Source organism: Myiozetetes cayanensis, unplaced genomic scaffold, assembly GCF_022539395.1.
Source record: "Myiozetetes cayanensis isolate MyiCay16 unplaced genomic scaffold, myiCay2020 scf24, whole genome shotgun sequence".
Classification (NCBI taxonomy): Eukaryota; Metazoa; Chordata; class Aves; order Passeriformes; family Tyrannidae; genus Myiozetetes; species Myiozetetes cayanensis.
In genome coordinates, this window is record NW_026087456.1 from 10,170,378 (window position 1) to 10,198,375 (window position 27,998).

At 50.0% G+C, this 27,998-nt stretch overlaps 1 protein-coding gene across 5 annotated transcripts in view; it reads right to left on the bottom strand.

Moving 5' to 3' along the window:
* Positions 1 to 22: 22 nt before the first annotated feature.
* The window catches only part of SEPTIN11 (septin 11), a 45,435-nt gene continuing 17,459 nt past the window's right edge, over positions 23 to 27,998 (bottom strand). The window contains exons 2-11 of one of the 5 annotated variants that reach the window (XM_050320685.1): positions 23,262 to 23,376; positions 20,970 to 21,165; positions 19,837 to 20,023; positions 17,980 to 18,141; positions 16,244 to 16,340; positions 15,156 to 15,324; positions 11,784 to 11,916; positions 11,264 to 11,451; positions 2,575 to 2,703; positions 23 to 2,443 (exon numbers count right to left, since the gene is read on the bottom strand). In XM_050320685.1, the coding sequence (XP_050176642.1) occupies positions 2,368 to 2,443; positions 2,575 to 2,703; positions 11,264 to 11,451; positions 11,784 to 11,916; positions 15,156 to 15,324; positions 16,244 to 16,340; positions 17,980 to 18,141; positions 19,837 to 20,023; positions 20,970 to 21,165; positions 23,262 to 23,376 (1,452 nt within the window). In that variant the 3' untranslated portion in view covers positions 23 to 2,367. The other 4 variants (XM_050320682.1, XM_050320681.1, XM_050320683.1 and 1 more) reach the window with 4 other exon arrangements.

Sequence of the window (27,998 nt, forward strand, 5' to 3'; positions counted from 1 at the left end):
GTTTTACCCGGATGCTGCCAGGGAGCTGCTCCGTGCCAGACCCCTGACAAAGTGACTTCAAGTGCTTCAGGGTCCCGGGCAGTCCCTGGGGTGCCAGGGGAGTCACCCAACACTAACTCATTGCCTCCAGCAGTTCTGGCTTTAGCCCCAGCTCTGGTGCTCCTCACTCCTGGCTGTTCCCTTTCCAGGCCGAGTGCATGGCTGGAACACTGCTCCATCTCCTGTCCTGGAGCCCATCCTGCCCCATGCCTTCCAAGGTGCCATCTTCTTATCGTGCACAGACCACCACAAGACCCTTCCCACAGGTTCCAGCTCTTCCTGCCTGTGTCCTGAGAAACCTCTCCCCAGGCCATATTTCTCAGAGGGGTGTGCCTCTTCCTTCCCTTTCAGCCCTTCCTGCCATCCTTATGCTATTTCCAGACCCTGACCTTCTCATCCAGTGGCTGGCTCAGTGTTCTCCAGCCAGGCTGCTGTGCAGTCCTGGGGTGTCAGCAGCACAGCCCCAGCAAGGCACCCTGTCACTGCAGGAGAGCCCCCGCTCCGGTGCTCTCTGCTTCCAGCTCACCGCACGTTGCACATCTTTTCCAAGTTAAATTACACTGGCTTCTCCCCCTCCACACAATCCTTCCCTCCCAGGCTGAAGGGCACGTTCCCCCTTGCCCCACTCGCACATCAGCACACAGGCACTCGTGAGATCACAGCCCAGTCCCACCACAGGGTCACTGCCCAGAACCCCTCCCGGCCTCCCTGTGCTGTCCAGAGCCACACAAGCCACAGCACTGACTCAGCAAGCTCCTGGGAGGTAAAATCCTGCAGAGGCAGGGCTCAATCTCCCTCACTGCCAAGGGAGCGCTTTCCTGCTCCCAGCCCCAGTGGATTGCAGAGAGACAGACACTTTATTTTGCTGGTGCTATGCACAAACCCACACCAGTGATCTTGTGCCAGGCAACTCCAAAAAAAAAGGCTCAGGCACAAAGCCTGTCCCTTGATCCATGTGACCCACCCCTGCAGTGTCCTGCTGTCCTGGCACAGGCCCTGGACACCTGTGGGCAGATCCCTGGCTGTGCTGCCTGCACTGGTGTACACATTAACAGTGCTCCATGGCTAACGAGGTGACCTTCAGACACAGCCTTACCTTGGAAAATGAGTCGTCCCAGCAAGACCAGCTCCTCCACGTAAGCAGATCCAGCTGATTTGGAAACAATCCACGTGGCCAGAGAGAAAAGCCATTTCCCACTTCCCACATTTCTTCCCCAAAAAACCCCTGGCAAAAACATCTCCTCCAAGCTGCCCCCCCATCACCTTGAGTAGCTGGCTTGTACGCAGCTGTCAGAACACTGGGCTAGGCCTGGAGTGCTGCCAGGGCTCCCTGTTTCCCCCAGGAAAACCTTCCCTGATGCACCCTTGAGTCCTCTTGTTCCTGTGACCTTCCCACAGGTGTCACAGCATCCCAGTGCTCCCCACCAGGGACCTGCCCGACACCTGCCCAGGGTCTGCCTGCTCCAGCGGGGCCTGGAGCAGCGAGGGCAGGAGTCCAGCCCAGCACACAGGGCAGGTGAATGGTTGGCTGGAGAGGAAACCAATTCCCAGTTGCAGGCTCAGCTCTCTGCTGGCCTTTCTCCCTCGTGAGCACTGGGATAACACCACTGCATTCACAAACCCCAGCATGTTACTGCTCAGTCCCCAAACCCAGGGAGCTCCCCACGGCATGGCAGGGACATGCCAGCAGAGCACTGCTGGTCATTTCCAACGCCTTTAGCCATAATCCCAGCTCACCCTACCCGGCTGCACTGCTCCCTGCAGCCCCTCAGCTTCCCTCAGCCCCCTGAGGGTTTGCTCTGAGGACATGAGAGCACAGATCCCCTCCAGCAGCCACACGAAGGGGTTAAACCCAAAGTGTGATTTGTAACTCAGGCACCCACTCCCTCCAATGAAAGAAGTGGCTTTCCCAGCTCTGCTGGGGATACCTGGTGACAAAAAACCTCTCTGAGCTGTCCTCGACAGGTTTCACACTGCCATCCTCTCCCCACACTGGCACCTCTTCCCCAACAGCTGCTGCCACAGACGATGCAGCCCAAGGGCACATTGCCATCCCCTCCCCAGCCCCAGGGTGTGGGGAGGCCTCCAACACCCTCTGCCCCTCAGTCTCACTGTGGACACTGGCAGGGCCTTCCTTCTGTCCCACTATCCAGCACCACTGGATTATGGCTGTCAGGTGTTTCATCTTGTTTTCCCTATGGATCTCTTCTCCTTGAGTTTGCCTTTAAAAAACACCCACCAATCAACCCCAAAACCTTCTGCTGACACCACCTGCCTCAAGAACCTGAGGCAACAAATTCCCTAAGTTTACTACCTGCTCCTTAACAGTTACTCCTCTGGTCTAGTTGTGACGATTTGCTGACTTAGCAGGTCAGCACGCACCGCCATGGTAACTTGGAGAGCTCTGCAACAACAGTCACAAATAAATCTGGGCTGCAAGGGACCTCTAGAGGACATGTGCTGCCACCTCCTGCTCACAGTGGGGCTGATCCTCCCTCACCTCTGCCTTTCCCTGGCCAAACTGAGCCATCTCACCTGGAAGCTGCTGCTCCATCCCATTTACCATTAGTGCCCTTCTCTAACTCCACTATGTCCTTCTGGAGACACGAAGTCCAGAGCTGCAAGCAGGACTCAAGGCACCAGCACAGCAAAACTCTTATAGAGCTGTAAAATAAAGGCAGTCTGTGTAAGTTGTAGTATTCGGTTTGTGCTTCTCTCTAGATTAAACTTTAAAAAAAAATTCCCATCTGGAGTTTAGAAGTCACTGGGGAAAAAAGGGCTTTACCCCTCCTCTAACTTGCCACGGCAGCACTACAGGGGGGTCACCCAGGCCTGAGCCCCTGCAGGGGATTAACCACAACCTCCCCCAGTCCAGCCCAGCACCTGTCAGGGGCAGAAGAAATACCCCAGAAACCGTGGTCTTGAGAGTAACTTGCAGACTCCTACTCCCACATAAAGCCATCCCAGAGTTTTTAAATATAAACAAAAAAGTCCAAGGAGTGAGACAAACATAACTGTAGCAGAACTGCACAGCTTCCTAGATCTGGCCATCTCGAGGGAAGCACTGGTGGCTGGAGAGCAGGTACCACCTGAGAGCCCTGCAGGCTCTGGGTTTGGTACTAATGCAAATGCTGGCCCAAGCTACATTTGTGCAAATATTGATAGCCCTGTTGTCTCAGCAATGGTCAGCAGGTCCAGCTACACACCAGGCAAATCAGCACAGCACACAAACGAGGCCAAACACTTCATAACCTTTCTGACTGTATCTTTAAAGTCACTTGGTTGGTTGCAAGGATTTCCAGGACGAGCAGTTTTCCCTCCACCCGGCTGGAGGGAGTAGACCCTTGTCGTTGGAAAGTGCTGTGAAATATTGTGCTTTTGAAAAAAAAAAACCCAGCACGTCACACAGGGGAGAGGCCAAACCTAGACCATTTCCTGGTTAAAGGAGGGGAATTCCTTGATTAAGGTTCACAGATGCAAAGAGTCAGTCACTAGTATTCGGTTAAAAATAAAAGTGCATCGCTCCACAGGAAAAAACATCCCAAGAGGCTCAGGCTGCCTCCTTCCCTCTGTGCCAAATCAGCTGGAGATCACTGCACACCACACTTACAGGCTTTGTTTTTACCTTCAAACAATCCTTTGGCACTTCTCAAGCTTTTTGACTGAATTCAATTCCAAAGTAAACAAGGTACAAAGTTTAACAACTTGCCCACATTCAGGACTGCTAAAAAAATAATTGCTAATTAGGCTTCATGAAAACAAAGCGAAGCCCTCGATCTAAGTACAAGTCAGTGCAATTCGGCTGTACAAGAAAATCCTACTTTGCTACATCAGCCAGAAATAAAGCCTTGGCTGTCCAGAACAGGCTCCATCAGCACCACAGGGCGCAGCATCCACCATCCCCACTTCACACACTGACATACTGAGAACATTCCCGGGTCTACGGAGTGATTTCCATCGGTGTCAGAGGAGCACGGGACGCCCCTGGGATGAAGCTGTGGTATCCAAAGCAGCCAGACTCGAGGCAGAAATGAAACCCTCCAGCTACGCACACTCACCCTCAATCTGTCACTATGTGTCATCAGCATCGTGTGCACGTTATGGCAAAAGGTGAGAAAATGGCAGGGGAGGAAAGAAATCCAACTAAGCCAGCGCGGCGTGTGCCGTTCTGGCCGTTACCTCTGGCAGCCTGGGAAGCCTGGCCGCTGTCGGAGCCGCGCCGGGAGCGACAGATCCCGCACAGACACAGCACAGCGCACGGGAGGGGACAAGAGGGAAGGAGAGGAGGGCGGACGAGATGGAGGAATGAGATGACTCTTCTCCTGGCAGGGCTGCCCGTAGCCGCAGGCTCCTCCAGTGCCCTACAGCCCACGGGAGAGGGGGTGTGGGGGCTTTGGCAAGGTGACGGTTACATAAAGAAGAAGCTACAGAAAGAGACAAAAAACAGAAGAGAAAAGAAACAGAGGTTCAGAATTGAAATGAAGGGGTGAGAGAGAGGGGAATAAAGGAGGAACAACGTTTTAAAGTAAGTCATGAAGGAGGGAGCGCGCTGGGGAGGTGCCACGCACACCAGGGGGACACCTGAGCGCCCCAAGACACCAGCTGAGGTGGGGAACACCCGCACAACACCACAAGAAGGGACTGACAAACACCAGCACGAGCCCACAGAGGCACCTCAAAAGGCACAGAATGACCTGCTGGGAAGGTGGAGGGTGAACAGATGACCCTCCTGTCACACCGTTACAGGACGGCACAGTAAATGTCACAAAGGCCACGCAAAGACCAAAGCTTTGGGTAAAAATATATTTCCTCTCCCCACTTCAAGTGTTGGCACTATTTGGATCTGTAACCTAAAGCATATACAAGAAATAACTTGAGCTTATGCTCTAGGGTTATTATTCCATCTGTAATTCCAAAACTGAAATACTTTCACATCAAATAAAGTGACAATATCTAACAGATGCATACATATCACTCGCATTAACACTGTATGTCGGTTACACAATTATTTAGTTACAAACACGGGTTATTTTCCAATAGCAAGGTAATAAAGTCCTACATCTATGGTTTAAGGCAATCAGGATATTAAAAATGTATACAAATACAAGATTTCTACCGCTGTTCACAGCTTTATTTTCCGTGAATTAAAAAAACCCCTTCATGTTTGTACAGCTCCTTGCTGGATATCACACACTGCAAATGCAACCTGGGCCCTCAGAGAAGGGACACATCCACCTCCCCTTCCACCTCCCCTTCCACACCTCCGAAGGGCAAAAGGAACCAGAGCCAAATGGACAAATCTGTGATCACACACAAAAAGACACTTCCATCCGCACTTGGACGGTTTAGGAGAAGCAGAACAAGAGCTGCCTGGGGAAACACCACTCGTGTTAAACACAGACATGTTTCCAGAGAGACACCCATCTCCCTGCTGGGATTTCAGGCTGGCCATGACAAGGAGGAGCCCGGGGTGGGTGCCAGGCACTACCTTCCCTGCTCCCAGAGAGCCACGTGCCACAGGAGATGCAAGACAATGCATTCAATGACCACGAGCTCAAAGGGATCCTTCCCACTGAACTGCCCTCCCAGAAAGGAACTGTGCAAGCCCCAGATGGTTCTGGGGGAGCGAATCCTCATCCGTCTCCTCCGCTTCATCTGCCTGCCAGACCTACGGGTGCCCAACCTGTACAGAGCACTCACAGCCCCCCTCAGCGACCTGACTGTGTTTTTCCATCCTGGGGATTTGTTTCATGGCCTGGGAACACCACCATCCCAGCAAAGGCGTGTTTCAGTGTGCTTTCCTGCTCCTTTACACGGCACTGAGGTTTGAAATGCCGTCAGGAGCACACAGCATCATCAGCTCGTTACCACGGCTGTCTAATCACGTTCAGTGCCGCAGGGCCTCCCAAGCAAGGCCTTGCCCAACCATGTGTCCAGCTTCTGGCATGCAGGGAAGCTGCCCAGGGTTGCTCTAAGCATCCAACAGGAGCTGGATGTTGTGTTCCCTGCAGCTTCTCTACAATAGCAAAAGCAGGCTGCAGACAGTTTTAAGGGGTTTTAGCTAAGCCACTTGTAAGGAAATGGACTTAATCTCCCAGAAAAGCACGACCGGTTTCCTGTCAGGAGCGAGGCAGGAAGGTGAGTCTCTTGCTGCTGTACTTACATGCAAAGGTGAAAGCACATCCAGCCAGCCCTGAGTGTATCACTCACTCCATGCACACCAGGGGTTACTGTGAAAAAAGGCATTAGAGAGAAAAGCAAGAAGTGCAGCAGTGACAAGCTAAACATGGCCCAGGGGTTTAAGGTGAAAAAAAAAGTCATTATTATCTCCTGTGGTGAAAACCAAAACAATACCTTGGACATCTGCAAGCCTGTAGTTTATTCCCAGTTTCTCCAACACAGCTTGCTTTTTGCTGGAGAAAGAAACTCAACCAAAAAGTCATTAATGCACTTGGCCACTGCTTTCTGTCAAAAAGCAAAAGCTCAACTCAGCTGATTTCCCCTGCTAAACATCCCTTGAAGGGCTGTTAAACGAAGCAGTACAAATAAATGTTAAAATTAAGTTTTCAACTTGGCACAAAACACTGGTAATTAAAAAGAGGACATGCACAGAGACAGCTGAAGCGAAGCATATTGCCACGAGCACTTGGTGATGGGCATGTGATGTGACTGTAAAAAACTCATGCAAACAACCCAAACTTCTTCCTTCATAACTCAAGATTTTAAAGCTGGGTTTGCCAGAAGCCACAAGAACCAGAATTTCATTTTTCCAAACAACCCTGCAGCAAACCTACTTAACTTGGCAAAAAGTGCATTGTTGGCAAGACCAGGAGGTCAAAAAAAAAAAAAAAAAAAAAAGGAAAGGATTAAAGGCTCAACTATTTTATTTCTAGCTTATTTATCTGCTTTTCTGTTCTGTCCAAGACACGGCATTTAGATATCCTCTTCCCAAAGCCATGTTTAAGCAGTGAGGGTTAAAAGCAAGACAATCCATAAGCTAATCCCCCCAGCACACTTGAGGAAGAAATAATAAAAAAAGTGATAATTCTGCCTTTTTTTTCCCCTGGAGAAATTCCATCCAGAAACAAGCAAAGAGGTGCAGTGTGTGAGACTCAGGTGGGAGGAGTTTTGTGCAGGAGTGCTTTAAAGAAAGGAAACGAGACTCCCCAGGCAGGAGCAGAGCAAGTGCTGGCTGTGCATCAGCAGCAGAGAAAGGAACCCAGGAGTCACAGGATAAGCCTGGCTCGCCACTTCCTGGGAAGGAAGGGAAAGACTCAGCCCAAAAGCAGTGGCATAGAAAACACACATTAAACAGACCCCTTTCCTCCCTGCACTGGCCCAGAGCGAGGCCTGGTTTATCCTGCATGTCCTTGGCACGTTCAGGGGACACCTGAATGGGACATTGTCCCTGGTGCAGGAGGGCTGCTGGGGAGCACACAGTGAGTCAGGGTGCCTTCTCTACTTGACCTGGAATTGTGGATCCCACAGCTGTGCAGGTCTGTATTTAACTGTGTGCAGGAATGCTCCTGGAGGCTCTAAGAGGATGCTGAAGGCTCTGCGTCCCCCCTGCCCAGGCATTTGATTCCACAGGGGCTGCCCAGCCTTTGGAAAGCAGGCAGGACTTTAAGGGAGGTTCCAAAGGTTTTGGGCAAGTACTGCAGGGACAGCAGTGCTGGGAATGCTCCTGCCCCCAGGCACCCACAGCTGCTGTGCTGAACTGGAAGGGTGGCTGTGCAAACAGGCCAGCACAGGACAACAAACCCAGCCACGGTCAGGCCAGACAACAAAAACAGCAACTAATACACGTTATCATGCAAATGTCACGGCATGCAAGGTCAGTTAACTTGGTTATCTACACACACCCCCCTCCCTCTCCCCAGCAGCTCCTGCTGGAACGCATCAGCTCCTCCAGGAATATGGGCCAGGCTGAACTCCAGGGTTAGCCACGCCCCCGACTGGCTGTGCCATTCCTCCAGCAGCGATTCCCTGGGGCTGGAGTCCAGGAGCTCCCTTCAGCACAGGTTACTGCAGCGCTGAGGACACCTGAGCCAGTACATGCTGCTCACACCCAGCCCTGACTCTTGGTTAAACTGGGGGCCAAAACTGATTTACAGCTGATGCTTTTGGTGACAAAAACACACAGTATCATTACCTTGTCCCTCCACCCGCCCCTGAACTCCCAGTTGCATACAGTCCTGTACCCAATCCCTCTTCCTTCTTGTTCCCCCTATGTTATTAGATGAGTTAATAGTTATTCATGTTAAAAAATGAAAAAAAAAAAAAAAGAAAAAAAAAAGAAAAAGAAAACAGATGGCAGAGACACATTACTGCAAAAGCAGGTGAATGCAGGAACATCCTTGGCTCGACAGGCTTTATGTGAAGCTTGCACTGCAAGTTAAAAAAGAACAAAAAACAAAAAAGTTAGCACTAATTGAACTCAAAATGGAAAAAAAAAAAATCAAAGAAAGCCAGGAGAGCCGACACCAGCAACTTGCTCCGGTGGGTGGGCATGCACATGGATTATGGAATTACAAAGGAATTCAACCTCAAGGCCAGGCTCTATCCCAGCCTATGACAAGCAAACATAAAAAACCAAGGGAGCAGAACTACTGACCAACCAACCATGTAAGCTGGGCCAGAGCAGCCATGGTGGACTGAAAACTTCCACAGAAAGGAAACTTGAAAAAACCCCAAGTCTTACATTTGGTTTGCAGAAGCAGGTTGAAATAAACCAAAATAGCCCCCAAACACATGGTCCCAGCTCCTGGGGGCTGGGGATGAGCAGTAACACAGCAGCACATGATGAGGCGTGTGCCCATCTCCCAGACAGCAGGCAAGCACCAGAAGGCTCTGATTTGGGCCATTGCCAGGAACTACCTCCAGGCTGTGCAGGTTTGAAGCACAGCCCCATCCCAAAATTACAGCAGGGGCTCAGTGAGTACGCTCAGCCCTACATTCAGGTGATCACTCGAGTGCACCTCTCCAGTGCCTGAGGTACACAGATGTGCTGTCCCCAGAACAGCACACTGCTGCCATCAGGCCAGAGCCCCAGCTCTAGAGAAAAAATGAGTACAAGCTACTGGAGGAATCATCTGGAAACCAGGAAGGCCAAGCTCTCCCTCAGGGAGTCAGACCAGCAGCAGATTTCACCCTGAGCCTTCCCTCTGGCATGCACAGCACAGCGGAAAGTCCCTGTTCTCCAAGTTGGAGAAATCTGATCCCACCTTGAGAAAAGAAAGCGTTCCCGTGATTTACTTTCTGGGGAGGCTGCGAAAGTCAGGCACGGCAAGGATTTCCTCTGGCAACTGCACAAGAAGCACCCCAAGCCATGTCAGCAGAGAGAGAGGATGGAAGCCTTTAACCACACAGACTGCAGCTGCTCATTAGAGTGCAAGGAGAAACTCAAAGCCTTTGGAAACCCAAGGTGTGCTACGGGGCAGAAGCACCGGCATTTCCCTCAAAAGCCTCCGTTAGTAAGTGCGACACTAAAGAACAACGGAAGCAGGTACAGCACCTGGTGTGGAGCACAAAGGACACACTAAAACACGGGTATGTTCCTCATGGCTGGGTTTCTGTGAATGCATCAGCAAAGCAGAACCTGCGTTGGTCACGGTCGCTGGAAACATCCCTGTCTCACCCCCGACGCCGTGTGCGTGCCAGCCAACCTCCCAGGAGCAAAGAGTGGCTGCTCAAAGAGACAGAACTCCCCAGACCGTTCTGCACTGCACTGATCTCGGATCTAAGAGGAAAAATCTGACTGCAGAGTTCTTAAAAACATTAAGCTACCAACTCTGCTAAAGAGATAAGAAAGAGGGCCTTCAAAACTTTCTGCTCTTTCTAGAAAATACATCACCATGTCTGAATTCTCAGGTGAAGGAAGAGAGGGGTTTCAGCCTATCCTGCTCACAGCCATGGCTGCAGGAGGGTGTTTCAGCACGCCTGGACCCCACGGGTCCGTAAGGATTCCTACCCAAGCAGAGCATGCAGCACAAAGCCCTCCACGGCCAGGTTCTCAGCCAGCATCGAGCAGCAGGGCTCCATAGGAGCTACATCAATTGACCTCAGCTGAGGAACCAGCCCCAGGCCCTCCCCAGGACAGAAGCAACAACTGTTGGGCAGCGACCCAGCAGCAGGGACAGGAAACATGCAGTGAGTGTGAACTGCCACGCTGTAAAAACATCCCAGTCCAGCTGCAGTACAAGTGCCCCTCCTGGGCTCTCACACAGCTCACACCAGGCTTAAGCTCCCAGATTAGAGAGGCAGACACAGGTGTCTGTGCCACATCCCCACTGGCACTTGCTTCTTCCAGCGTTAATTGGAAGGAACAGCCCCCTGCTCTCTCGGCCAGTAAAAGCAGTGTGGAACTGTCATTTTTGTGTGTGGGTTAACCAAGTGTTTTCCAGGGGGATTTGCTGCATCCCCACCTCCAAAGCTTTCCCAACGGCAGGTATCAACTAGCACCGTTAGCACAGATGGCCCAGGAAGGACTTGCATGAGCACCCTCTTACTAGGAATGGGCAAAGCCAAAGGAGGGTACAGGGTTACACTCCCAGGATACGGATATAAAACAGTAAAAAACAGTGCCATGATCTTTCTAAAAGGTAAGGGTTTCTTAGCTTATTATGTCAACTCCGTACAACCACAAATGCCATTTCACTGCAATTACTGTACCATAGTAGTTTGTTTTTTTTTTTATAAAAAAAACCCCAAAGCTTCGTCTTTAAAGCAAGCTTCCAAGTAATCACTTTTGGCACTAGCACTTCCCATGTAAAAAACAACATGGTGGTTTTGGTTTCTAAGCTACTTCTACTTACAACTTTACAACTTTAACGAATGGGAACTGGAGACCACTGGTGAAAAGAAAGGACAGGTAGTGACTCCCTTAACAATTTTGGCTCAGGCAGATAAATCTGAGTCCAGAACATGTCATAGCTGTTCCAGAAGATGCTGGACAGATCACAAGTCAAACCTCCACCATCTGATTGCTCTCCCATACCAGTCAGACTTCAACTTAAAATTTGAAGGTACTTTCTAGAGAAAAAGTAAGATCATGTCCCTCACCCACCCTTTAGAAAAAAATATTTTATTTGATCAGGCTGATAAAAGCCCTGTTTCCAGTCTGGTAATGGGGAAAAGCAAATACAGACATGCAGCAAGAAAGAAAAAAAACAACCTCCCAAAACTGTATCAAACCCTACAAAGGATGTGGGTGACATCCGCTTACTTTTTCTTGTCCTTGTCTTTCTTGGTTTGTTGAGAACCTGCCTGCTGAGCCTGTGACTGTAATAGCTGAGCTGCTGCCTTCTTCTTCTGGAAGTTGTTCAGCTCTTCCTCAAGTTCCTTCTTTTTGTCCTCCACTTTTTTCTTCTCTTCTTGGTGAGTCCTCTTTAGATGGTCAAACTTTTCGTGGAGCTGCCGGGACAGAGCCAATGAAAATTGGATGGGAAGAGAGATATGTTCCACCCCACTTGCACACAGGGAGGGTGGGAATTTCTGTTGCTGTAAGAACACAACAGGTCTCTGGACACTTCCAAACCCCCACATTCCATCCCCCACTGCTTTATACCTACTGGACTCCATCATGCTTGCGCCAAGCTAGAGAAGAGCCACCAAGGGCCATACTTTTCTCTGTACCACACGCTCCTCTGTGAGGCACGAGGAGCAGCTCCCTCCCCCAGCAGGAGATGCTCTGGGAAAGCCCCAAGCTAAACCCTCACAGAGTCCCCTGAGTTACAAATACTCACATCTTTCTCCGCTTCCTTCAGCTCCGCTTCTTTCTCCTTCACTCGCATGACAAACATCTGCCTCATTTCATCCTCCTTCTTCTGGAGTTCACCCAGGAATTCATTCCTCTTTGCTTCATAAGTCTCTTGGAGACTGTTGGAAACACATAAAACCCCATCAGAGCTGTGCTTCCCGCACAGCCACGAGCTCCCAGCCTTTGGGGACCTTACACTTGGCTTGTCTCGTCACAGGGTATCACCAGAGGCACAACGACCTCCACCAAACCCTGACCCAGCTCGCTAGGTGGCAGCAGTGGGAGACAAATGGAAAAGGAACAGCCGAGCTCCCTGACCAGGATCCTGCACATCACTGAGCAGGCAGGATGCCTGTCCTCCAAAAGCAGCAGCCACTACGTAAACGTCTATACCAACCCCCGGTGCCCATGGGGCTTGTGACCCGCCTGAGTCACACCCCCTCCCTTCTCCCACTGTTTGTGCCGAGTCTCTTCATTCCAAGTGCAGGATTTGTGGAGCAGGCACAGTGTGAAATCTGGCTTCATGTCGTTCTTTAAGCTCGACACTGACACATAGCAAAACTCATTTTCACTACTCACTGCTAATGGATTGAGATCAGGGGCTTGATTATATAAAGCCATCTCAGAAGATCTCTCTTTCTCCTTTGGCCTTTCTGAACAAGCATCAGTCCCCTCCTCCAAATAACCACATAACTGGATTCTCTCCTTCCTTCATTGCCCCTCTACTCCTCAGCATTTCTTTATCTCCCCAGCATTGGGACAGTAGCACAGATTTGTGACATAAAATATGCTGTCCATGCACCTCTGAGATTTTCAGAGCCTGTTAGGAACTCTGGATGCCAAATTCCTCTTTATTTTATTCCTTAAATGGATTTGGATAGCCCAGCCCTAACGATAGTGTGGGAATGATAACTATGTCCCCCAAGAGGCTTTTCTGCAAATGCATTTTCTAAATGAAAACGCCACTGATATCACACAGACACACTGTATCCATGTGTCTAGAGAACACATTAACCACTGGGCCAGGGGAACATCCTAATCCCAATAAAGTCAAGCTTTTGCCTTTCCTGGCAGTGTTGGGTTTTTTGGTGGGGGGTGGGATATTGAACTGGGGAACAGAACTTGACAGATTATCCCAAGTGTTTAATTCTGTTAATTAACAGGCACTTCAGCTGCCTCCTAAAATACTCTCCAGACAGGATGCCCAGAGCTGTTCTGGCAGAGCACTGGCCGCCCTGGAGGAATCACACCATTCCAGATGACCACAGCAGCTTCCCACACACGGAAGCAAAAATACTGATTCTAAAAATGACAAAAATCCTTTCATGGGAGAGCAGGGCAAGAGCCATCTTTGGTTCTTCACTAAATCCAGAACCAGATCTCTCACAGCAGAAGGAGATCTGGAGACTTGAATCAAAACCTCCTTAAAATTCACTCTTGGATTTAATACTCTGATTGTGGACACAAACTTAAATTCCTAAGCCCTTCTGAAGGATCTGGCTAGAGCCTAGCAAAACCCCGAGGGCAGGTGAGCCTCTGCTGCTCAGTGAGCACAAACTGAATCTGCAATTAGTGACGGGCTGTACTAGGGAGCAGCAGAGCCTTACAGACCAAACCAGAAAGCTCTGCACGCCGTTCATCCTACCCTGTATTGCAAACATCCCTCGCAAAGCTCATTCCCAAAAACACAACAACCGTGTGATGGACAAGCAGGAAAAGGCTGCCAGGAGCCAGGGGTGCAGGGGCTTCCTGTTAAATTGTCCCAGGTTCAAAGCTTCATTCTCTGCTGCAGCGACTTGGAGTTCCAGAGGAGCCAAGTTCTCAGAGAAACTGGCCTGGCAACTCCCAGGCTGCATGTGAACAAAACAATTACAGCCCTAAGGAATAACAGTCCAAACCAACTGGGATCCCTGCAGCTTCTCACAGACAAAGATGACAAGGGAATTAGCTTTTTAAGTACACAAACATATGAGCCTAGATTACAAGAGTAACTCGATTCCCCAGCACACCCCCACACACTGAGGGACGCCCTGGCAAATAATACTCTTTGAGAAAAGATGTGTTTTGAAAAGGTTAACCAGAGCAGCAGAGAAACCAGCCCGCAGCAGAAGGGTCTCTGTGCAGAGGACCCCATTTCATGGAGCAAATGCCTGTGGGGATCCTGGTGCTGCTCTCTCCTCACCTCACGCAGCTGGGCCAAGCGGAGGGGGTTCTGCCAGCAAGGTGGGGGTCTCAACCATCACCAATCCCCATTTTTGACACCACACAAGCGCCTACACAGCACCAATAGTTTGCTGGGGTCTTCTGCCCTGCTCCCCCTGAGACTTCCCAAAAGTTCCCTGCTCCTGGCTGATGAAAGCTGGCTGAGGAGCAGCAGCCCCTGTGGTTCCCCGGGCCCCAGTGCAGGGAAAGGCATCCTTTTGATCCCTGAGCTCAGAGAGAACATCTTCCTCATTTCAGATATACATCAGCCTTGGCCAAACAGCTTGGGATCATGGGGTTTGTTTGTTTATTGGAGGGAAAAGGCACCCAGAGGGAACTGCTCTGAACGAGCACGTACCAGATGGAGAAATTCGGTACATTTTCATTTCCTTTCTACTTATAGCTTGGTCAAAAAGAGGCCTCGTGTACAGGAAGCAATGGAAATTCCTCAGATTCCTCAAAAGGAAGGGCTGAGCCCATCGTAAGCCCTTGCTCTCCAGAAAGGAAATCCAATAAAGCTTCACACTTGGGCTTAGTAACAGAACTGGGCTTGACTGATTCCAGCAGAGTGTCTGTGCTGCAGAAGAAATGCAGCTGCATCAACTCAGCCTGTCAAATAAAGCCCCAAACCAGTGCCAGTCCCTGACACTCACGTGTGCTATGGGGGTAAAACCCCTCACTGATGCACTTGAATTCTGACTGGGGCACAAAGGAGCGTGGGATGCTGGTAAGGCAGAGGGTACAATTATTGGGGAAAAGTTGGGGAGGAATGGGAAACAGGAAATGAGAGGAGAAAACAAATACTCCCTCCCGAATTCCCACACAGCTGTTGTCCCTGGCTGATGACTTGGGCTTCAGACCAACAAAGCTGTCTGACAGAATAAACTATGTGTGTAGTAACCAGCCAAACCTCAAGCATGAGACCACGGCTCCCTCTTCACAGCTCACCTTGGAGCAGCTGTGAAAAGTTGTAGAAGGGTCAGAGAGCACCGATCCCAGGATGTCCCCTCTGGAGAGCCGTTACACCTCACTGCACGAGTCACCCTCCCGCGTTTTCCCTGACACGGCTGCCCTTTCCGTGCCCAGGAAGTGCCCAGCCCTGAGCTGCAGCAGAGCAGGTGGCTGGGAAGCACAGCAGTACCATCCAGGGCCCTACCTGAAAGGCTTGCTGTCCGGATCTGTGTCCTTGAATCCCATCTCCTCCAGCTTGCAGCGCCGGTACAGCTCGTAGTGCCGGGTGTGCGTCTGCTCTCTCAGGTCCTCCATGTTCACTCGGATCAGCATCTCCCGCAGCTTCACAAAGTCACAGTGGTTTTCATTTTCAACTGCAAAAACAACAGAGCATCCACAGAGATGTTACACCCACGGGCTGGGTTGCCCTTTCCCTGGATCTGGGCCCCAGTTCAGCAAGTCCCAGAGTTCTCCAGGCACACAAGCAGAACTCCATGTCAGCCTGCTCCAAAATGCCTTGCTGGCCTGGGGGTGAAACTATCACACACCAAGGGCATGAGTTCAAGGTCTTCCCCTGGATTTGAGAAGTCTCCTTGCTGCCCATCTGTCACAGAGCTCCCATCCCTCTGTGCATTTTTGCATCAGCAAGGTGATGATCTACTTGCACACAGGATTTCACTTTCCACTCAAACCCACTCTAAATCCCAGCACTCACAGGGGCCCGAGCAGGCAATGCCTAAACTAAATATCTTAAACTATCCAGGTCCCAGTTTCCTGGGAACAGCAAGAACCCAGCAGGATGTGATGAGTCCAAGACTTCCCAAACACATCAACTTCTTTCCTAACTGTTTTTCCCAGTACTATCCTCTGGTGTATCCAGCTGAAGACAGTAAGTCTGAAGCTGCTTCAGGGTCAGTTTATACTATAGAGAAGTTGGAGAGTTTTGCAGAATTGCCCTGTGAATGTTCCCATGCAGTTCCCTGGGCCGTTATCCAGTGGGATACACAGCTGAAGCCACAAGTAAGACTATCCCATCTCAATCCTGTACTTCTCAATGCTGGTTGGGAAGTGAGGATCAGCCCTGTATCTTTGGCAGTTTCGGTACAGCCTGGGCTGCAAACAGTGCCAAGGCCAAACTCTGCTCTCCTGCAGGAAAGAGCTTTTGGCTCCATGTCCAGCTCTGGGCTGTGCTTTCTCAAGCCAGGTTTTGACAAGGACCATCTAGAAATCAATGTGCCTTTGATCAGAACGGGACAGGATGACAAGGCCTTTTCTGTGCCTTTGGTAACGTACCTTGCACGACACCCCAGGGGTACTGCCTGGCTTTCGCCATCTTGTTGCCAATCTTCACTTCTTCAGTGCTGCCAACAACAGCAAAAGGAAGGTGGACCTACGAAAGGAAAGGGACAATGTGGTTGGGGATTTCCTTTGCTGCCTTGCCAGGGATTGTTTCTCAAGAAAGCTGTTTACTGTGGCAGCTCTGCTAGATGTAAGTTGCTTAAACGCCTTTGCAATTCATCTGGTGTTTTAGGGAGAGCAACAGGACAATCTGGATGAGAGACCAGATCAGATTTAAAGCGCAAAATTCTGACGTCCTAAGAATACAAGAGACGTGCATATTTTCCATATAATTACAGAGCACAAGTATCTTAAGCCCAGAACAAGTCTCACAAACTAGAAGTGAATTTGAACACTAAGCAGACAGAACTGTGAAACAATTAAAAAAAATAGAGTACATTCTCCCAAGGAAAATTTCAGGGGAGTTCTGCTGCTACAACAAGCTGCTAATGCTTCCTCTTAAAAAGGGCAAAGCTGTGAGCAAGGGGAAGAGGGGAGTCAACCCAGCCCTGGGCCGACACGCCTGAGTCATGGAGCTCTGCTCTGTCCCAGTCTCCCCGTGGGTGTGGTGGCGACAATCTGGGATCTACTCCCAGAAATGTGGCTGCTGCCAGCAGGGAGCTGGCCAGCCCAGCCCCATGGAGCTCTCCCTGCCCTAACAGCATCCAACAGGGCTGGGCACAAGCTCTGGGAGCTGTGTCAGCCAAGCCGTGGTCACAGGCTGGGTGGGTGGGGAAGATGTTAGGGCAGAGGAGATGGGATTAACTGGCAAAGGAGTTTCCCAACAGCCAGGCTGCACCAGAGGAAGGCAAAACAGTGCACACAACGCACTCTGGCAGAGCCATGTCCCTTCTCTGTTCCAGCCTCTCCCTGCTCAGAACACAACACAGACAGGGAAGACTAGCAATAGGCACGTTTGGAGAAGGTCTAATATCCAGTTAGATGCGACAGTTGTCCACCTACAAGCAGTTGTGCAAGGAAACTCAGAACAGCCTTCAAGTAGCAAGGAAATGGCTTAATCCGAGTGCACTTGCCTTAGGGGTGGCACACGCTCTTGGGTGTTATGTGCCCCTCTAAAACCACCTAAAAAGCCCAGAAAACACTGCACGTCACTGCCAGTAACGTCAAGCTCAGGTTCTTCCCCTTGCCCCCAAGTTAAGACCACAGAAAGCAGTGGTTTCCCCTCGTAAACGTGACTAAAATGTTTGGTCTACCCTAGCCCTGTGTGCCCTCAAATCCCACCCTCTGCTAGAGGAAAAGGAAGGAGGTGAAAGCCAAGCTGCTGACGGCCACCAGCCCTATGGAGAGCTGGAACATCACTGAAGGTGCCCTGCTCTCTCCGGAAACTGAAACAAAGGCAGCACTGAATCACCCCCCACTGAGCAATAAGTGGTCGTTTGGGACAGGAAACCCAAACCTCAGCTCCCTGCCCTGACCGTGTTGGGGCCCTGCCTCCCATCCTTTTCCTTTCCCGAGAAGGGAACACTGCAGCTGGGGAAGGGTATGAAAACACGCTCAGAGGAGAATCGTTTGTCAGACAATGAAGCATATCAGGCCAAGTATCTCCAGGCCTAAAGCCCCTCTGGTCAGGCTGGTGTCTGTGCCTACACTGCAGTTTTAAAGCCACATAAAATACAGTACAACCATCGAGGACGGGCCCCCACAAACCAAGGAACCCCCAGGTGACATACACTCATGGTGGCGTTGATCTCGGCCACCGTCTCCTCGTCCGTCGGGAACTGGTAGATCTGGACTCCGTTGCTGACCAGCTCGCTCATGATTTTACTCTTGAACTTGTGCAGCTCGTTTTTTGCAATGGTGTCAGCCTTGGCAATGATGGGGATGATGTTCACCTGCAGGACAGATACAGCACCTCCACATACAGCACTGCACAGGTTGTGTCACCAGGAGAGGACAGAGTGGGACACGCAGGGACAGCCCTACCAGTGCCACCATCCAGTACCCCAAGCAGATGATCTTCCCCGGGGCTGCTGCTGCCAGCATCACCTCAGACAGGATTTCCAGGCAGCAGTGATGATGGCTTTAAAAAGAAGTCAAATGCAATTTGGCAACATGCTATTTCCTGCCCTGTCATATTCCCCTCCTCATCCGAATTGGCTGGACAGGAAATGCTGTCACAGATTATAACAAACTGTTCCAAAAAAGAAAAAAGGAAATGACCATCTAGGCACATCTCCTCCCACTGCAGCAGGCTGGATTACTGCAGGAGCCTCCTTGGGACAAGAGCCTGTCACAGGTGTTTGCTGGGGGGCTGCCAGCAGGGACACTCGGCTGGGCAGCAGTGCTGCTGTCACCCCATGGGAGGTGGAAGCAGATGGTCCCTATCCAACCCTGTGACACACAGGACAGGGGCTGGCAGCAGCACAGCCACACTTCCCCCACCTGTGTGCCCTCACATGCCCCCAGACACGGCTGTACTGCAGGAGCAGGGCTCGTTGCTCCCTGCACAGCTCTGAGATGAAAGATCACTTCCCTCTCTTCCCCAGACAGGCTGTTGGCGAGGATAAGGACCCTGCCATTTTTCCTTTTTCCTCCCTCCAGAGGGATATTTTCTGCTTTTGATCAAGCAAGATTTGTTTCTCCCCGCAACAGCAGACAGAAATCATAGCGAGGATAACAGTGGTATCGACCTATATGAAGGGATTTTAAGTACAGCACTTGAAAATCCTCTTCTATTACATCACTTGATTCTGCTTGGAGGATGGTCTGGAGATTTTAAATCTCCCTGGGCCAAAAGATAGAACACAAATGCCAATTAGCTCACTTGGGTAAATCTCCATAACCCTATTTTCAGCTGAATAGGGCAGGGAACCTTCTCCATCACCACATAAAACCTGATCGATAGGTCCCTCTAGGAAATAAAGAGCCACTGCCACCATTGATCTCCTGCACAGTCAGGATCCAACGGGCCAAAGGTGCACGGTGGACAGATTGAAGCTGCTTAATCATGATGTAAGGAAGCACAGAGAAAGCCCAGTTTAACTACTCAGGCTTTACATTTGTACCTTGGTTATTTTTCTCAGAAAAGAGGTGAAACCTTTAAACCATGGTTTAAACCAAGCCTGTTAGGGTAACTGAAAAGCAGATGCCAAGTTACATATTTATTCAGATCCCTGTTTATGAGATTACAGTTAGAACACCACTAACGTGCGCCACAGAAGATCAAATCACTGTTTGTGTCTAGCTGGATGTGGTCAGAGCAAACAGACACAGCACTTCCATTTGGTTTTCACTGATTAGTAAGACGACCTGAATTGTCTTTATTGACTTTATAGCTTAGCTGGGGAGCACAGGGCCAAGTTCCCTACCCGAGGCAGGGCTGGGAGATGGGAGGAGTCCAAACTCTTAATAAATCTCTGAGCGTGTGAAGCAGAACAATGACCCACTGCAGCAGCTTGCACAAGGTACTCTTTTCACACAGCCCCTCTGCAACTCTCCAGGACTAAAAACACACATTATTTCCTGGTGACAAGATAATAAAAGCACTAGTAGGGTCATGTGAGGGTCGTAACATAGGCAGCAAGTACCTTACTGTCGAGCTTCTTCATGGTGACCAGGTCCAGGGACTTGAGCGAGTGGCCGGTGGGCGCAATGAAGTAGAGGCAGGCGTGGATCCGGGTGTCGTGGTAGTTGAACAGGGACCGTTTGATCTTCAGCTCCTCTTGCAAGTAGGCTTCAAACTGTGCATCAATGTATTCTACTATGGGCTTGTAGCTGGAGAGAGGTGAGGCACAGAGAAAATTGGGAATCGGCTACTGGGACAACACCGGGCACTGGCAGACATTCAGGCAGCCTCGTGGGTGCTCTGGACCTTACAGGATAAGCTCTGCTTGTTAAGACCCTCCCCACCAATCTAGAGTCCCTCCCAACAAGCTGTGCTTACACTTGTGCACAGACAAAACATAATGGACATGACAGCAAGATAAAGTGGTAGAGACCCTGGATTTTAGGCACATGGAAACCACACAAGTTACCCTGAAAAAAAAGTGTTTGTACATCTCCAATTGAAGTCTGAGCTGCTGCTCTGCCAATCTCACTGAAAATTTTGAAAGAGGGAAGGGCGATTGACAAGAGGATAAAAAGAGCATTTCAGGAGCACAGCTCAGAAGACAACTGGGCTTGTGGACTCTGAGGGGACCACTTTGCTGAATAAAAAAAAGCTTGTGCAATGTAACATACTCTCTGGAAAGGACCAGCTTGGCATGAAAAAAAGTGTACAGCTTCGCACCCCATGTTACAGGTGATTGTCACATTTTTTCCTGAAAAAGGGAGCCATGCTTCTGGAAAAAAATAACTTCTCCATTTGTTCCCCCTCCACCAAGGGCAGCCTCATGGATACCACTATGTGGGTTTGTAACACGACTGCTGCACTGGTTTCTTGGCTTCCGGAAATGTTGTCTCTGACCATGAAAGCCCAAAAACCTCAGACAGAGACATGTTGCAAAGACAGCAGTAGGGCCTTACACTGGGAGAAATATTAGAGAAAGCAACACAAAACAAGCAGAGCAGAAAAGGACTGGGAAGACAAACAAAAAGCACAGAGCAGCATCACTTCCTGGATCAGGAAACACCCCCAGGAACAGAGAGGGACCTACTGACCCCCCAGTCATGCCCTCCTGACCCGTGAGCACACCCCTCCTCCTGCCAGAGCCCAGCTTACCTGTCGTCCTTGTTAATCTGATCTCCAAAGCCCACGGTGTCCACAATGGTCAGCTTCAGGCGCACGTTGCTCTCCTGCAGCTCGTAACTCCTGGCTTTCAACCTCACGCCGGGCTCGTTGTGTGTCGCTGGTTCGCTCTCAAACTTGGTGTTGAACAGAGTGTCCATCAACGTGGACTTGCCGATGCCAGTTTCACCTGAGCAGACAAAGGCAACGTGCTATGGCCTGGCTGCTTTTCCTCGTCTTCTCGGGCACATTCGCCAGGTTATGGAGTTATTCCACTTGGGTAGCAGTGGAATTAGGCTACATGCACATGGCTAAGCAAGATAATCCCTGCAGGAACAGATGTCTTTCGAGACAGTTCCCATCTTTACCAATCCCCCAGGACTGAACCAGGAACTTTCCTCACAGATGCAACGTTGTAAATTCTCTTAACTCTGTGTTTGATTCCCAAGGAGATACATGATTTTATTTTGGGTTGGCTTTTTTAAAACAGTTTTGTTTCTGTTTAAAGAAGACCACCCAAAACTCACAGCATAAGTGAGGCAATAAAAATTTGAGACAGAGAAATACATAAGGAGTTTTTTTTTAAAAAAAGGAAAATAGCACACTGATTGAATATCAGCTTTTTAAACTACTACAGGTTCACTAATCCCCAGTGCAATTAGTAACATGGATGAAGGCATTAGCCCAAATCCCATTTCTAAGTCAGAAGTGTTTGTTTAGCAATTATACTCTCACACAGCTCCTGCTACCCATGCTGAGAGCAGGGGTGGGCTGAGGCAGCTCACATGAAAAGCCATGTCCTGAACTGATGGCCCAGTCTGTTCATCTCTGGAGCTGCAGATTTTAGGGAGCTCCTCACGTGAACTGCTGCGTGCTGTGCTAGATGGCCTTTGCAGCCTTTCACATACCAATTAAAAGTCTCACATTACAATGCCAAAGTTCATCATGTCCTTTCTCAAACCACCATTATAAAAAATAATTTGCTTCCAAAGTAAGATTTCTGCTCCACGGACAACTACAGCAGTTCGTGTGAAATTTTAATATGCGGTGAAAATTGGCAGATCGACACATTTTACAGGAAAAAAAGAAGAGGTGGATCAAATTGCTAATGGAGACATATTAAGTCGTGCTAAGAAAGGAATATTTACTGCAAGAGAGAAAGGCAATTAATTGATGCCATTTTGATCAAAGAGCTGCCTGCTAATCGGGCTGTTCCCTGCTGAACTGCAATGGTTTCATGCTGCTCCAGGAGTCACGTGAGGGCTGGGAGCTCAAGTGTGCACGAGTGCAACTGCTCTCCGATCTCCTCCTTCGACAAGCAAAGCTACAGAGAGAAGCCCAGTCTGTGTGCCAGACTTCTATTCACACAGCTCACAGAAACTCTCAATTCACTGTGCAAAATTCACAGTCAGAGGGCTGCAGGGTTTTTCCAGCTAATTAATGTAACTAATTAGAAGGCACAATACTCCCTTCTTGCAGGCTTAACTGCACAATGAATGGAGAGATGGTGTTCCCAGCCTGCTCTGCCAAGCTAAGAGTGAAACCCAGCATTTGTGTCACTTTGCAGAACCACATTCTGGGTCCACTGACAAGTTCCAGCTGGTTTAGCTCCCGGCTCCCATGGGCTGAGCAACGGATTTCCAACTGCACGGTATCCACAGAGTACCAAGACAGCACCTATCTCCTCACAGCAAAGAGCAGATGTTGCCTTCCTGTATTTCACCCTCTGAACAATGCGGGAAAAGTAACTCAGACTATAAAACCAACCTGCAGCACCCAGGTTAAATACAGCAGAGGACAGGTGACAGGCTTTGTTCTCCAGTACATCACTTGGAGACTAAAAATGGCATCGATTCCAATTGGAGAAACTAAGAATGTAACTATACAGGCAAAGCCTGGAAGGGAAGGAATGTCATTTGGTGAGAAACAGCCTCTGCACCCAATCCGGAGACAGGCAGACTGAAGTTCACTTTCTTTTAAAAATACATTTAGCTCCCACGTTAGCTCAGTTTCCTCATGGGCAGCCTTTGGGCAAAACAGAACCACAGGCTGATCAAAGGCATAGATTTTAACAGCTAAAAACGTCCACATTTTGACTCAAGCAACAAGGTAGAGAAAAGGAAAAGAGGGATGCTAGATTCTACCCTGGAGCAGCTCAGGGAAGAAAACTGTCACTTCCCTGCTGCTCTGGTCCCCAGTGGCTCAGCTCGGCCCTGTGCAGAGGGAGGAGGTGTGAGTCTGTGGAGGGGTGCAGCCCTGACTGCCCAGAGGGGCAGAGTGACCTACCCACGCAGAGGATGTTGAAGCAGAAGCCCTGGGACGTTGACTTGTTGACCAGCTGATCAGGGAGGCTGTCGAAGCCCACGTGGCCAGACAGGGAGAGGTTCCTGAGGTCATCGTTCTGTAAGACCAAGAGGCAAAGCATTTAACAGGGTTGCAACCCCCCCTGTCAGGGAACAAGTCCTGCCAGAACTGTGTTAATGACACAGAGTTTTGGGATATAGGACTTTTCTCTTAGGTTTCCCTCCCAAAAGTACTCTCCTCTTACTTCTACTCAGCTCTCTGCCGTGGGGCTCGGGAGCTCAGATGTCCCTGACCCCAAGGCACGCACCCACCACCAGACTGTTTTTCCGTGCCTGTCACTAATGAACCACGATTCTGTACCATTCTGCAACACCCAAACATTCTTCCTGAGGCCTCGGCATCCCTTTGGCAGGGCCACAGCAGGACACAGCTCAGATAGCAACAGTGCCTCTAGAGCCACCTAAATGCCTCTCCAGCTTTTCCAGGCTTGGAGCGGAAGGGAACAAAGCGAGCGTGCTGCTCTGCCGTGCCTTGGCGCACAAAGAACCTCATCTGACACCAGGTGACAAAGCAGGGCACACTGCCCAGCGTTTCCTCCATGACTTACAAAGCCCCTAGTGCTGCCTCTCCACGTCTTCAGCAGGAAAAGAAGCCAGGCCAGGGAGCCCCAAGGTGCCAGTCACCCCTAGTGACCCGTTCTCCTCCTCCCGGCTGCTCACGGCACCCGAGCTGACAACATCCTACACCCCAAGGCTGTGGAGGGGAACAGGGCAGCACAGACCTTGCACGAGGGAGGTTTGAAACAACTCCAAGATTATATTTAGGACTTCTCCACAACAGCTGTACCATAATCCACAGAGAAGCTTGGAGAAAGAAGCCAGCCCAGTTTACCTCTTCCCTGGCAAATGGTGGTTGTGCCAGTGTCCTGAGCACAGATAAAACAAAAAAACCCCACCAACTTGGCAGACCTAAAGCAGCTCTGCTGTTATTTCACATATTTCTCCCAAAGTTTGTTGTCCTTAACTTAGAAAATACTAACCTTCCTCCAAACCCAAACACTTCCAGCACAGTCACTCCACCAAGGCTATGCTAAATTACAGTCGTGGGCAGCCTCAGCCTGGTTAAAAGATGCTGGAAGCACCAGCTTCTTTTCCACAAAACCAGTGGGCTTTGGAGCAGACATGGAAAAAGACACTCTTTGGTTGATAAAATAAGAATCAAAAGCAGAGAAGGACTTCCCACTCTCATGCACAATTGCTGAGCAGCTCCACTTTCCCCCTCAGAACATACGGACCAGCCAACAATTGCAGGAAAAAATGAGTTAGATCTGGGCTGAGTGTTAATGAAAACAGACTCAGAGAAATACAAAATTTCTCTAGGAAAGGTAACATCAAGTGAAAATGTCTCTGTTTGTACCATCACCATATGGCACAAGGGGGCAAAGGGTTCTTTTCTGCCACGCTGACAGATAGGGCCCGACACCTGTGTTAGATACCTGAGCCTTCTCCTAACATCTAAACCAGGTTTGTCTGAAGCCTTAACCCAAATCCACCAGTCTGTTCACCTCCATCCCTCTGTGGACTGACAGCTATTCCATCAGCACCACACCACAGAAGCTTAGGGTGACTGAGAGATGCCACCTCTTTCACTCAGGCTGAGTACAGACAAACAACACAGAAGAGACCATTTACCCACAACAGTGATTCTCCTGCCAAAGCCCCAGGCAATGGAAGGAGATCCTGGGATTTACATGTTATGTGAATGGGTTAAATTAAATATTTGTAACATTAGTATTTTTAAAACACCAGTGGGCTTGGGTTTATGGTGAAGTGAAGGGAGCTCAGAGCTGATCCCAGAAAGCAGTGCCCATGACTCACAGGCTTCACAGAAAGTGGTGGGTGTTGAACATCTTTCAGCACCAGTCTCTCTTTCCCTGATATATTTTGGGCAAGCAAGTACTGCCTCATCACCAGTTACTCAGCAGGAACAGGAGTTAGACTCATCTCCTGCATCTGTGTCAGTTATTTTTTGCTGCAGACCTTCTTGCGTTTATTTCCCTCCCCTGCTTTTTTCCCTGCAAGCGGCAAACATCAGCAGTGGAATAAACAAGAACTATCCCTGCACTTTGCAATGCCAAGTATTTTTCACAAGCTGAGCTCGCAACAGGAGGCAGAAGCGCGGTCTGATATCTGCCCAAACACCAGAAAGCTCATGAAAAGCTCTGAGGCCCGAGGCACAGCCAGAGATGAAACACAAAGCCAAGCTTCCACCTCCCTCAGGGTTCCCAGGATGCAGCACATCTCCCTGAGTGGAGCAGACACAGAAAATAGGTGCAATTCTGCACAAGTATCACAGACAGGCATTTCAGAGAAGGCAGGAGAGCCAAAGGAACTAGGATTCTAAATCTTTCTCCATGCACACAAAGGCATTGTGCAACCTAACAGCCAGTTCTGCAGCACAGAGATGGGCTGGGAAAGTGCACACAATTTTTGGGGAGCCAAGGGCTGCGTAACCTCTTACCATTGCAGCCAGGCCTCTGCTCCTGCTTTTACACTGTTCAAGGGGATAGTTTTATCCACATGGAAAGGAAGCCTCTGCTGGAGAGCAACCAGCCTGATTGCTCAGGGTATCTTTAGCAGAACAGGCAAGTGATTCACGCATTCGGTCTGGCAGGACAGAAGTGTTTTTACAACAAGGGGATGCTAAGTCAGATGGCCCCGCTGCTCTGGCTGTGAATTGGCCTGACAAGTTCCTGAGCACAGGCAGTGGCTGGGTTTGATCCCAACTGAGTCATCCCACTGAGAATGGGGCAACTCCAGCTGAAGAGGAGGTGCAGGCTCCTGCCCCACAGAGACAACCCCAGAGCCCCCGTGTGCACCAACAACCACGGGAAGGCTACAAGCATTGATTTATTCCTCTTGCCACACGGTTCTCCTTCCAGAGCAAGTCAGCAGTACTGCTCAGGCACTTCACACCAAGTGGAAAGGCATATCATCACCCTGCCTCGCTGCCTTCTTCTCAAGTGCATTCCTCATTTTCCCCTCAGTGGATGAACATAGCTCAGCCCAACTCCTCTTGCCCCCACACTGCACCTAAAACACACTGCTGGACTAAAACACCCCCTCAGCTGTCACTCACAGAAACTCAGTCCTAGGAGACGCCTTAGGAACCACAGACAAGTTGCTGTGTCTGGAAGCACTGACCTCTTACAGGCACACTAAAAGAGGAACTGTTTGCCAAGCACCTCTCCTTGCTCCCAGCTTCAGGAGCCACAGACAAGATCAGCGTGGGTAAAACTGCAGCTCCACAGACTCCTGGAGGGATCAGACAGTTTGCACCAGACACGCTGCTAGATTTGGGTGTCTGCATGTTCTCAGATGTCAGAGAGCTAAGACATCCCCAAAACAGTCTTTATTTTTAAACTCTTCCTTAAGACAGCCATGTCCCCTTTACTGAACACCACATTATATGGCATATATTCCATCCCTCTTCCCACACCATCCAGGAGTAGGAAGCAATTCTGAACATCCAGAGCTGTGTGCTAACCCCTACAGAAACAGCAGAGCTACATGAACAAATAAATGCTTGTTTCTTGAGAAAGATGCTGATCACTTGACTTCTCCTTCCAGAGAGCCCTCCAAGGCATCCCACAGTCGATATTTCTTGGGTCAACAACAATCTCTGAGCTGCTGTTATCACAGCTGCTGGTTTTAACTCCAGCAGGGGAAGGGAGGGGGTAAGTTAAGCAGAGACAGGCCCCCAGAGGAACAGCATCTACCTACCTACCATCCCTATAAAGAGATTTATCTTGAGAAAACGATGCCCTAGTACTCTTAATTTTAACGGGGGGGAAAATGCCCTGCAAGAGACAAAAAAGGGTTTGCAATCTCAGAACCTGCATCTGTTGTTCTTCATATACAGCTCCTAGTGGCAAAAGTTCTGTAGGTGAAGCAACACTGCAGCGGATGCTCTGTGGCAAACAGTGTGTCTGCCTGGATGGAAGTCACTGCAGCCATCCAAAACAACTCAGCTGATGAGGCACGTGCAAGGAGAGAGTCAGCCCATTCCTCCTAAGCCACAGCAGCTTGGCAGAGTGAGCAGGGATACAGGGGAAGTTATTCTCCTGGCTGGAGTCAGGAACAGTGCCCAGTCTGTGTGTGGATGGGGAGGGGGAGATAAAGGTGGGCCCCACGATGGGAAATGCATCCCTCCTCCAGAGGCAGCATGAAGCAGAGCAGTGTCCCTACAAACCACAAGGTGGGTGGTAGCTGGTTAAAGATAAAGCAAAAATTGCTCTTCTCCTGGGTAGGAAAAAGGCATCGCTCCCAGAAGGCTGAGGAGGGTAGATCCCCAAGGACATGTGCAGTTACTGCCACAGTCTCCGGTCCGCTCTCCTTGCTCAGGACGTAGCCACAGTGAGGAGGACTGTTCCCCCAGCCCCAGCAAGCTCCCAGCTCAGCCCCTTTTGCCTTAAGGCTGCTGGCAAACCCTTCCCTTGGCCCCTCCTGGCCCAGAGCTGCCGGCGGCTGGGGGTCACTTTCACACGGCCTCCCAAGAGTTAAAGAAAACAAAAACGAGCCTCGAATTCGAGAGGGGGGAAAACGCTGGTATGCAAAACATTGAGCTCAACCACAAATATGAAGCAAGTGTTTAGTTATTTGAGGCCACACGACTCAGGAGGCACCTCTAAGAAACTCTAAAAGCTTTTATTGTTGTCAG